The 12,072-nt window shown below is 54.4% G+C and overlaps 1 protein-coding gene across 1 annotated transcript; it reads left to right on the top strand.

Annotated features, from left to right (window-relative positions):
* The first annotated feature begins 664 nt into the window (after window positions 1-664).
* CEACAM16 (CEA cell adhesion molecule 16, tectorial membrane component) lies at window positions 665-10,290 on the top strand. Its single transcript, XM_074370850.1, has 9 exons — window positions 665-672; window positions 914-965; window positions 1,945-1,950; window positions 2,373-2,548; window positions 3,655-4,145; window positions 4,457-4,732; window positions 5,684-5,965; window positions 8,084-8,410; window positions 10,075-10,290. The coding sequence occupies exons 1-9, from the start codon at window positions 665-667 to the stop codon at window positions 10,083-10,085; spliced, it is 1,629 nt and encodes a 542-aa protein (XP_074226951.1). The 3' UTR covers window positions 10,086-10,290.
* Window positions 10,291-12,072: the final 1,782 nt, after the last annotated feature.

The raw sequence follows: 12,072 nt of genomic DNA, 5'->3' as shown, positions 1-12,072 counted from the left end.
CCCTCCCACAACTCATAGTCCTGTTGAAGAAACAGACCCACCCTCTGAGAGTGAGGACCCAGCGTGGTCAGGGTGAGGACTGGGGATCCAGGGCATATCTAACCCTGTCTGAGAGTCCAGGAGGGCTTCCTGGAAGAGGAGGAGTTGTTGAATAGGCAATGAAATAGAGCAGAGGGAAACAAGGATATGCTGGGTGGAGAGAGGGCAAGTGAGGCAGAATAACTGGAACAGAGAGTTTCCAGAAGGAAGGGATGTTCCATGAGGCTGGTCAAATGGGCAGGGCCAGGCCATGCACGGCCCGGTGGGCCACCATGAGGAGTTGGGTTTTCTCCTGAGGATGCCAAGGAGTCATAGCAGGTTCTGAGTACCAAGATGGGGCCAAACCAAGGCCAGAGATCAGGGAGGAGTTGAGGAGGGGAAGCCAGACAAGGAGCTGTGGGGAAAGGGGGGTGGGGGGGTGGGAGGACATGGACCCAGGGACAGAGACAAAGGCACACAAGGAAGAGATATTTAAGAGGCAGGCATGAGAGGGTGTGGTGTGAGGGGTTGGGGGGGGAATTGGACATCAAGGACGAGACCCAGTCTCTCTGTCCCAGTGACAGGTGGACAGTGGCGCCATCCCTGATAAAAGGACAAGGAGGAGGAGGAGCAGGTCGGGGGGAAGATGCCGAGGTCAGTTTGGGACGGGGTGAGGGAGAGGTTCCCAGGGACATCCGGGGGAGGCATTCTGAATGACACTGGGACAAGTTCCCAGGGCTCAGGGGAGAGGGCTGGGCCAGGACAGAGAAGGGTAAGGTGAGGTTGCAGGAGGGATGGGGGGAGCAGAAGGAGCCAGGTCACCCACAACGCATCTGGCCACCCCCACCCCTCTCACCTAGCACCACCCCCCATGTCAGAGCCCTGCCCCTGCCAGGGCAGCTCAGGACACGGTGCTGGAGGAGCAAACCAGGACAGGTGAGCTGCAGGTATGGCCCCCTGCCCAGAAGCTGGATGCTGGGGCCTCAGAGAGACCAGGACCCAGAAGCCACCAAGATGTTGATAATAACACATTTGTTAGGAACACCCTTCCTAGATCCCCCGTGGCTCCTGCCCAAGGTCACCTTCCCAGAGACATCCTCCCTCAGCCCCTCCTCTGCCCCCAATTTCAAAATTACAAGCCCCCTTCTCAGCTTTGTTTTTCTCCTGAGCACTTATCTCCATCAACATGGAATAGATTTTCTGTTTATGTGTTAATCCCACAATTGTCAGCACGATGAAGAGAGGGATTTTACCCACCAGCCACTAGAACAGCGCCTGGCAGGCAGTCTCTGCTCATTAAATATTTGTAGCATAAATGAATGAGTGATTTATTGCGTTTTTGCTCCATGTCTGCCATCATCGTAAGTACTTCATACAAGTTCACTCATTTGATCCTTACAACCCCATGAGATGGGTACAAGCATCACTCCCATTTTACAGATGAGGAAACCAAGGCCTGGCAGGCTCCATAACTTGCCCAGGGTCATGGAGGCCAGGAACAGTGGAACCAGGTCCAGTAACAGCAACCACACCTCGTATTTGGGACCCAGACTCTGCCAGGTGCTGGCAGAGTTCCTGACATGTAGCATCTCACTGTTCTCAACAACCAGAGTCAGGGCTACATCCTCCCTGTTTTTCCACAGTAAATGGAAACTCAGGAAGGGGCTGCCCCTAGCCCCACTTCTAGTAAGTGCAGATCCCAGGTCAACACTGGGCTCTCTCTGGCCCCAATGTCTCCACATACACCCATTTGACAGATAGGCAAAAACGAGGCCTCAAGAGGCGAAGACAAACTGAATTTCTCAGCCCTGTGCAGGAGGTCAAAATGAAGCAGGGCCCCAAAGAAAGTGTGGAGGCACCCAGCCTCCTTCCCTTCTGTGTAGCTTTGGAAACGGCAGGATTCAGACCTCTCCCCCCGCCTTGCAGGAATCGGTAAGTCAGAGTCCTTTCCTGGTGCCTCAGTTTCCTCATCTGCCACTGGGGGTTCTGACAGTGCCCACATCACAGGGCAGCCACAGAGATGACACATGAAGGTCACCCTTGGCGTTGGGACTGGGAAACGGGCAATCACTGCTGATGGGTTTTATTGCTCAGTGACCCCTAAGCTCACCAGGGAAGCCAAGGCCTGGGTCATGGTTAAGAACTGCCCTAAAATCTTCCCTTGCCCCTCCTCCCTCCTCCCTGGCGACCTGGTTCTTCTCCTGGTACCAAATCTGGGCCCTCGGCACAAAGAAGGTTAGGCAGCGCCCCAGGAGGCCTGACCAGGTCGTGACCCCTGGCCCGTGCCTGCCACACCCACTCTGGTACCCAAACGGGGCCCCAGATCCTCGGTGACTCGATCCTTCCAAATTCAGGTGATCTCCCCCCCCCCAGCTCCAAATCACCGAACCCTCCCTGATCCGGCACCAGACGGAGCCAAACCCCAATCAGGAAGGGCCTCGGAGCACCGGGCCGCCAACGCCACTATCCCCAGGAGCCGGACTGGGGTGAAAGATGGTGCTGACCGGGTACAGCTGGCTCTTCCTCAGTGGTGAGCAAGGATGGCACCCCCAGAATTCGGCCCCCACGGGGAAAGGAGGGGATGCCCGGCCTGGGGAGGGAAGGTGTGAGCTGGAAATCCAGCATGCTGGGTAGGGAGGACTGCTCTGCATCATGCAGGTGTGGTTTGCTCCTCCAAGGGTCACCAGCGAGGGGAAGGCCGGGAAGGACCATCACCCGGAGAGGTTTTCGGGGTGGATTTTGGAGATTTCTAAGGCTTGGGTGTGAGCATTCTTGGGGCAAACTCTTACTTGAGCTATGGAAGCCTGAACTAGAGTGAGTTGGAACCAGCAGCTCTGCTCCTCCTGGGGCCTGGGGATATGGTTTGGACAGTTCTAAACCTCAGTTTCCTCATCTAGGAGATGGGCCTAACTCCCAGGGTCACTTGAAGGTCATTACAAGCAGGGTTTACTAGCATTTACTGGATACTGGGAGCTGTTCTAAATGCTTTCCATGTATTCATAACCACCTTACAAAGGTGGTCCACTCGTGACCCCCACTTCATAGACCAGAAACCTGAGGCTCAGAGAGGTGAAGTCACTGGTCACAGGTCACACAGCCAGAAAACAGCAGGGCTAAGAGCCAGACCCAGAGCCCTTACTCCTAGCCATGCTCTAACAGCATGGAAAGTACCGGAAACCAGGCTGGGCATGTAAATACGTCTTACATAAGAGGTGCCCCGGCTCCCCACTCCAGGAAACCACATACAACTCCAACCCAGGCAGACTCAACCAGCTAGATGGGTTTGAGGCTTATCTGTTGAGTTGAGAACAGAAAGGGTGGGGTGTATTCATCACGTCCCAACTTTCTGCTGTGGCCGAGCCTGGGGAGGCAGAGTAAGAGCACTGGACTGGGAGTCCAGGCCCAGGGGCTGGGTGAGGCAGCCTGATCTCATAAGTGTAGGCCTGATGATGACTCTCACAGAAGGAAAACCCTCTGGACGCACCCAAAAGCTCCTGGAGGCTGTGAGCGTGTGCTATGAGATTGCCGTGTGCCCAGCCTTATACTAGATCCTTAGCATGGCCCATCCAGTTCAGTCCTCAGAACAGACCCATCTCCCCAGGACTGAGCCCCTGCACCTGGCTAACACTTATTCAGCACTTACTGCATAGCAGGAACACGTGTGGCAACAACACATGCGGCAGGAGCCTATGTCTCCTCCTCCATCAAATGTGGGGAGCGGTCCCAGCCTGCCTCATCTGACCCCTCTGGCTCATCTGACCCCTCTGGCTCATCTTCCTCAGCCGCGTTCCTAAGCGTGGGAGCTGAGATCACCATCACCCCCCAGCCTGCCAAGCCATCCGAGGGGGACAACATCACACTGGCTGTCCAAGGGCTTTCGGGGGACCTCCTTGCCTACAACTGGTACGCGGGGCCCACGCTCAGCCTGTCTTACCTGGTGGCCAGCTACATCGTAAGCACGGGTGATGAGACCCCCGGCCCGGCCCACACGGGGCGGGAGGCTGTGCGCCCCGACGGCGGCCTGGACATCCAGGGCGTCCTGCCCAGACACTCGGGCACCTACATCCTGCAGACTCTCAACAGGCAGTTTCAGACGGAGGTGGGCTACGGACACTTGCAGGTCTATGGTGAGACACCCCCTGGAGCCCCCTCAACCCCAGCTGGGCCTCCCCGTCTCCTTCCCAATCCTGCTTTAAAAAAAAAAAACTCTAAAAAATATTAAAACCATCAAACAAAAAGACCTAAAATAACATTAAAATGCTCACATCCTTCAGGATGGCTTCCAGGATTAAATCTGCCTCCCTTCCTGTTCCTTGTCTGTCCTGGCTGGAGGTTCAAGGGCACCGCCAGGATCCTATCATGCTCCTTGCCTGGGGAGAAGGAGGCCCCCAGAGCAGGTGGTGCCCGGCCCCCTCCCCCTCTGTCTCTTGCTCCACAGAGATCCTGGCCCCGCCCGTGGTTACAGCCAACAGCACTGCATTGGTGGAGCGCCGAGACACCCTGTACCTGACGTGCAGCAGCCCCAGCCCCGCTGAGGTCCGCTGGTTCTTCAATGGCGAGGCCTTGCCTATCACCATCCGTCTTGGCCTGTCCCCCGATGGCCGGGTGCTGACCCGACATGGCGTCCGCAGGGAGGAGGCTGGAGCCTACCAGTGTGAGGTCTGGAACCCAGTCAGTGTCAGCCGCAGCGAGCCCATCAACCTGACTGTGTACTGTGAGTCCTCCTGGCCCGGCCCCATCCGAGATACCCAGTGTCCCAACCGCCTAGATGGGGAAACTGAGGCCTGGAAAGGGCACCCAAGGGCACACAGTGAGTCAGTAGGCCAGCAGGATTAGAAACCAGGGGTTCCCCCTTACAAGGCACTTGCTCCATCTCCTAAGGACTAAAGACCACCTTTGAAATTAAATAATCAATACTCCAAGGAAAGGACACCGAACTGATTGGGTTTGAAAGGGAGGCGGGAAGTGAGTGGTGGGATGGGAGTGGAAACAAAACTTTAAAAAACATAACCAAAGCGTGGAGTCATCCCCAGGGACAGCAGATATGCAGTGTGGACTCCAAAGAAAAGAAATCACTGAGGTACATGAGTGATGTAGAAAAACTTAGAACTTAGAATCCTACAACCAGGGAAACCTAGATTTAAGAAGCACTGAATTCTAGACTCTGAGAATCCTGCAAACTCTAGAAGCAGAGATTCTTAGACTCTGAGAATCTAATTCTAAAACCGTAGAGCCACCCAATCCTAGAATCTCAGAAACATAGATTTCTAGAATCTTAGAAGCCTAATAACTTAGAAACATCTGCTCTTGGAGCCCTAGAATTCTAGACTCTTAGAATGGCTTATCAGAAACCAATCAGTTAGACTTCTTCTTCTTTTTTTTTTTTTTTTTTTTTAATGTAGCCATAGATTTCAAACGTTATCTTGAAATTCTGTCTGGCCCAACATCCTCTTTTTACAGAAGAGAAAAACCAAGATCCCTGAGAAAGTGATTCTCAAGATCTTAGCGCAAGTTAGAGATTCATGCAGGACTGTAACTTTTTTTTTCCCCTCTGCTAGGCCCAGATATTCCCAGGGGCCCAGCCTGGTGGAAAGAAAGCCAGGGGTGCCCACCTCGACTGCCCTGCCCCTCTACTGCCCCATGTCTCTCCCTCCCGCCCTCACAGTCGGCCCAGAACGCGTGGCCATCCTCCAGGATTCCACCACCCGCACGGGCTGCACCATCAAAGTCGACTTCAACACCTCCCTCACGCTGTGGTGCGTGTCCCGGTCCTGCCCAGAGCCCGAGTACGTGTGGGCCTTCAACGGGCGGGCCTTGAAGAACGACGGTCAGGACCACCTCAACATCAGCAGCATGACGGCAGCCCAGGAGGGCACATACACGTGTATTGCTAAGAACCCCAAGACCCTGCTTTCTGGATCCGCCTCAGTGGTGGTCAAGCTCTCCGGTGAGTCAACCCCCAGCCTGACCACCCGCCCCGACCCCCGCGGTGGAAGCCCAGTTAGATTGTGAAGGTTTGGCTTCTCCGCCCACCATGAGGCCGCCATTTCCCCAAGAGAGGATGGGAAAGCGAGAGATTTCCAACCCATTCACTGGCCAAGTAACAAAGTGGCACATCAGATGGACCCTCTTCATGCAGGTGACAAAAGGAGGCAGTCCTTCGTGCTTTGCCACTTAGAACGCAAATGACAAATCAGACTGTCTTCCTTGAGGGGTTGGCAAAGGGAGAAACGGGCCACATAGCCCACGCTGTGCAGCGGCAGAATGGAAAAACATTCGGCCATCCCGTCACAGGGGCGCCCCTGTTCTCAATGCAGTCCGCCACAGCTGCTCCAGGCCTGGCCCACTAGCTGCCACCCAGACAGCGGCACCTCCGCGCAGCCAACTAGATTACCCCGTTATCCGGCCCAGATGCCGAGGAGCGCATGCGCACATGGGCACACGTGCATCCGCTTCCGGACAATCACAGCCAATTGTTGGCAAATGGAAAAACACAGCGAGGGAGGCACTGTCTGGCCTCTGTCCTTAAACAACCTGGTGGTGGGGGTAGTGCAGACACAGCTGGTGTTCTCAGAGCCATCAGGAGCCTCAGGGGACATTTTCTCCTCCCCTGGGGATGGTGGCTTTGAACATTAGGGCCTCATTCATTCCGCCTTGGTTCCTTCCCAAGTGGCCACCGTCCCCTGAGGGACAGTGGGAACAGTCCTCCCCCGCCTCCACCCTCCCTCCTACTAACAGGCTGGGTCTCATCCAAAGGGTGGATACTCTTTCACCCAAAGCAGAAATGGCATCCCCAGAGGTAAGTGTACCTCCTGCCCCACCCAACCTGAGCCTTGGCAGCCGGTCTTGGCAAGACACAGGGGGGTGGACCAGATGACCTCAGGCGCTGCCCAGAGCCCTGTCTGTGCAGGTCAAGATGGGGGGTGTCCGAGGTGTGCAGGTATGTGCAGGGAATGGGTACAGCATCCCCAAGAGCCTCCTGAACTGTCAGCAACCCTGTGGCAGGTGCCAGGGGAGAGACAGAGGAAAGGGCGACACCACCCTTTCCCCACTGGGAGAGACTCTGATCTGATGGAGGAGACATGGGCTCTGCCCTTGGAGAGATGGTCTTGAAACAGGGAAGCAGGGCCTCCCTATCAAGGAGCTACCAGTCAGAGAGAAGAGTCAGCGCCTCATACTCCATCCAAGCAGTGATGAAGGAGACAGGACAGCCACCCTCAGTGAGCTTCCAGTCAGATGGAGGAGACACAGTCCACACTTGAGACGATTTTGTATTCTGATAGGGAGGACATGGTCTTGAGGAGACATGGCCCTTTTTTTTGAGAATTCCTAGTCTGATGGGGGAGACAGTTCCCACTTTGGAGGTACTCCCAATCTGATGGGGGAGTAGAGGCCCCCACTTTCTAGGAATTTCCAGTCTCATGGAATAGACATGTTCCCATTCAACTTCTGAGGTCCCCAGCCTGATTGGAAAGACCCAGCCCAATAATCTGAAATTTCCAGTCTGATGGAGGAGACATGGCCTCCCACCCTCTGGAATCTTTCCGTCTGATGGGGAATTATAGCCCCCATATTCTGAGGTCTCTCGGTCTGACAGAAGAGACACAACCTGGAGTACACAGCTCCCAAATATCTGATGGGGGAGACACGGCCCCCATATTCTGAGAATTTCCAATCTGATGGGGGAGACATGGCCCCTATACTTTGGGAGTTTCCAGTTTGATGGAGGAGACATGACCCACCCCTCTAGGGTCTTCCAGTTTAATAGAGAGATATCCCCCCAAAGGCTGGAAATTCCTAGTCTAGTGGGGGAGAGACGGCCCCCACCCACTGAGGCCTCCCAGTCTGATGGGGGAAGACACAGCTCCCTGGCAGCGGGCATTGATGGGACACAAACTCTGCCTCCACTACCACACGCCACCTGCTTCCTCTGTCTCCCTCCCAGCACCCCACACGGGGAGCACCAGCCAGTGGGGGAGGCATAAGTGAGCTGGCTGGGGGTGGGCAGGGGATGCTGTGCCCTGTGCTGGCCCAGCTGACCCAGCCCCTCCGGCTCTCTCCCCAGCGGCAGTAGTGGCCACGATGATCGTGCCCGTGCCGAGCAGGCCGATGGAGGGCCAGGACGTGACACTGACCGTACCGGGCTACCCCAAGGACCTGCTGGTCTACGCCTGGTACCGCGGGCCTGCCTCCGAGCCCAACCGGCTGCTCAGCCAACTGCCGTCGGGGAACTGGATTGCAGGCCCCGCGCACACAGGCCGGGAGGTGGGCTTCCCCAACTGCTCGCTGCTGGTGCAGAAGCTGAACCTCACAGACGCCGGCCGCTACACACTCAAGACCGTCACACTGCAGGGCAAGACTGAGACTCTGGAAGTGGAGCTGCAGGTGGCCCGTGAGTGTGCAGGAGGGGGCGGGGGGCACCTCTTTTCAGACAGGGGCTCCCAGAAGAGGCCTTTGCCTCCTCCGTGAGTCTGGGGAGAGAAGTCAAGGATGGATATGCCTCACCATCAGACGGAAGGAAGGGGCCTTTGCCTCCTCCATCTGACCTGGGACTCCCCAGTGGAGCTCTCGCCTCTTCTGTCAAACTGATAACCTAGACCAGGGGTAGCGAGGCTCCCTCTATCAGACTGGGGGCACTAAGCAGGGCTTCTGTGCCTTCTCGCTCCTGGCAGAGGCATACCAGACCAAAGGTTTTAAAACATGGGACGTAGCCTGAGGATAGGGTATCCTTTTTCCTGCAGATTGGTGGCCCCTAAAACACAGGAGCTATTGCCTCTACCACCATGCTGGGAGGATGGTTTAATGATGGAGGCTTACCTCTCCCATCAGACTAGAGGTGCAGAGTGAGGGTGGACCATGCCTCCCTCTTCAGACTGTCATCCCGGACAATGAGGGTCCTGTTTTGTCCTTTGCATTATAGTAAGAGTGAGAACAGAATTTCTACCCCTAGAAGGTAAAATACATCTCTCACACTGAAATAAGGGTGATTTCCATTAGGATGGAGGTTTCTAGGTCGTAGGAATTATGTCTCCTCTATCAGACTGGAAATTCCCAATGGTTAGGAAGAATGTCTCCTCCATCAGACTGGGAGCTCCCAGATGTTAGGGACCGTGTCTCCCCATCAGACTGGGAGCTCCCAGGAGTCAGGAACAATGTCTCCTCCATCAGACTGGGAATTAACAAATGTTGAAGACCATGTCTTGCTCACCAAACTAGGGGTTCCCAGAGTTGGGGACCATGTCACTTCTATCAGACTGGGAGCTCCCAGAGCCAAGGACCATGTCTCCATCAGACTGGGAGCTCCCAGAGCCAGGGACCATGTCTCCTCCATCAGGCTGGGAGCTCCCAGAGCCAGGGACCATGTCTCCTCCAACAGGCTGGGAGCTCCCAGAGCCAGGGACCATGTCTCCTCCATCAGGCTGGGAGCTCCCAGAGCCAGGGACCATGTCTCCTCCATCAGGCCAGGAGCTCCCAGAGTCAGGGACCATATTTCTCCCATCACACTGAGCATTCCCAGAGCTCTGAGAGGCAATGTCCCTGAGGCAGGGTCAAGTTTCACCCATTTGACCAGGAGCTATCAGACACTGTGGGCTAGGTCATTCCCCAGTCTGCAGTCTCGCTTCCCCCAGGCAGTCCAAGAAGCCATGTCCCTGAGTCAAGGATAGTGACCTCCTGCCTCAGACTTGAAGCTTCCAGGATCAGGGACTCAATCACTGCGAAGCACCCCTGGTACCCTCCTTCATCCACTCACTCAAACCCTGGTTTTCTGGGTCCGTGTTGGAGGGAGAATGCTTGTCGGCGGCAGCAGGCCACCCCCGATGGAGCCCCGGAATTCCTCTTCACCCTGTCTCTCTTCTCACAGTCAACCTCCCTTCCTCGCACCGGGACCAGCGCCACCTTCCTGAACCTGAGCATGGCACAGGCTGAGCGCGGGGGTGGGCGGGGCCGCCGGGAGGCTGGGGCGGGCAGGGCAGCGGGAGGCACGGGGGCGCCGGGGGCCTGGCCTCCTACCTCCCTGACAGTCTCCTCCGCCCCTGTGCCCATCCTTCCGCACAGACCTGGAGTAGCGTCGTGGCCCTGGAGACCTCCAGAGAGACGGGCGCTTTGTGCCACCCTCCTCGTCGCCTCCTCCTGAGCGGAGGACCTCTTGCTTCCAGCAAGGATGCCGGACCATGGTCCACTGTTCTCCTGTTTCCACCCTAGAGTTAGAGCCACCAGGGCCCTACTCCTTCACTGAGCTGTCAGAGAGCCACAGAGTTCATAAACGTCCTGGTTAACACACGTATGTGTCAGCCTATCCTTCCGCCACCGCCAACCTTGCCATTTCCTGGTGGCCACACTTGCTGCTTTTCCCACCCAAGATTATTCTCAGTCGGGATGCATATATCTACAGGGATACTCAAATCCGAGGGCTCCAAGCTCCCACTGCTTGATATCAGGGCCTCAGGCCTTCCCACATCTCCCCAGGTTATATCTGAGGGTCCTGCTTCCTAGTGGGGCAAAGAACGTCCCTCCTCTGGCACCAAACAGTGGCCGGACATGCCCTCTCCTACACTGCACCCTGCTCCTTAATCCAGGGCCTGATGCCAAGCTGCTTGTGCACAGGACAGGGAATGACCACATTTCTCAGGAAGAGTTCCAGCACCTTCTGGCCTTCATCCATTTAACCAAAGATGCCCTTTTGTGTCCTCCATTGTCCTGGGATTTCCCCCCCACCCCTCGTATCTCTCACACATCACCTGCACGGCCCTAAAATATCTCCCTTCTCCTCTAAATACAAAAATCCCCTATGAATAAATGAATGCAAATGGGGCAGGGGTAGGGGTGAGGGGTGGAGAACAGGGGAGCAGGAAGCAGAGAGAGTGTGTCTTCTAACTCCTCCCACTAGTGGAGTCTGAGCCGCAGGCCCCCACCCACTCAAGATGACCCACTGGCGAGAGACTCTTGGTGTTAGAAGTGGAGATAGCAGACTCCAGGCTTGGGGTGGAAAGAGAGGTTTGGGCAGGGATGGAAAGGACTAGTAGAGAGATTTCTCCAAAACTTTCAGGCCAGAGCATTTCTGGGGATGGCTATGTTGAGCTAAGATGGTGAGTGGTGAAAGATACCCAGAATGAGGGTTATAAAATCTGGGTTGGAATCCTACATTTGCTGTGGGTTCACTAGACCCTCGATTTGTCCATCAGTAAAAAAGGTGTGGACTTAGGATAGGCTAGAGTTTTCCAAACCATTTTGTTAGCCTCAGAGCCGTTTCTTCAAGTGCAAGCTTACATGGTAGGTCAATATCTTATTTAAAATGCAATGCAATAAAAGTATATAACAATTCAAAAGCTAGAGCCTGTTCCCCACCCCAAATTTCTAAACATTTAGTGGGGGAAATCCTTTTTAAAAATTTCTTTCTTGTTTGTTTCTTAATTTGGGGCGAGAGGTAATTAGGTTTGTTTATTCATTTATTTAATGGAGGTACTGGGGATTGCACTCAGGACCTTGTGCATGCTAAGCACCTGCTCTAGCACTAAGCTATACCCCTGCCCCCGGAAACCCTTGAATTTAAATAATACTTGGATTACAGGGACACTTAAAATGCAAAATACTAACCAGAATCAAATGACAGTAAAAACATTATATAATGAAACCGTGGGATACGGCCAAAGCCGCACTTGGCGGCAGAATGAAAGCCTTAAATACTTAAATGCATTGAGATTATTAAAAAAAAAAAAGAGCTTGAAAGTGAGCAAAGTAAGTTTCTACTCAAGAAATGAGGGGGAAAGTCCCCAAAATAAACCAAAGGGGAAAAGGTAAGGAATTAAGAAAGATAAAAGCAGAAATGGATAAAATAGAAAATAAAACATTGAGTGAGTCAATAAAACCTAAAGCTGATTCTTTGAAAATATCAGTGAAATGGACAAACTGTTTGCACATATAACAAGAAACAGCAGAGACTAATATATAAAATTAAAGAGAAACTGTTTTGATTAAAGTGAAGGGTCTGTCCCAGGGTAGATGCTCGCTCTCTCCCTCTCTCTCTTTCTCTCTCTCCTCTCTCAGAGAGAGAGA

Source organism: Camelus bactrianus, chromosome 9, assembly GCF_048773025.1.
Source record: "Camelus bactrianus isolate YW-2024 breed Bactrian camel chromosome 9, ASM4877302v1, whole genome shotgun sequence".
In the NCBI taxonomy this organism is placed as follows: domain Eukaryota; kingdom Metazoa; phylum Chordata; class Mammalia; order Artiodactyla; family Camelidae; genus Camelus; species Camelus bactrianus.
Note: the sequence above shows the minus strand (reverse complement) of the source record. Positions and strands in the feature narration are given on the sequence as shown.

What these genes read in the sequence shown, in the direction of transcription:
- CEACAM16 (XM_074370850.1), top strand. An exon ending in CAGCTGGCTCTTCCTCAGTG is followed by an intron (nt 2,549 to 3,654) that starts GTGAGCAAGGAT and finishes ACACTTATTCAG; the next exon opens with CACTTACTGCATAGCAGGAA. An exon ending in AGTGGTGGTCAAGCTCTCCG is followed by an intron (nt 5,966 to 8,083) that starts GTGAGTCAACCC and finishes CTCTCTCCCCAG; the next exon opens with CGGCAGTAGTGGCCACGATG.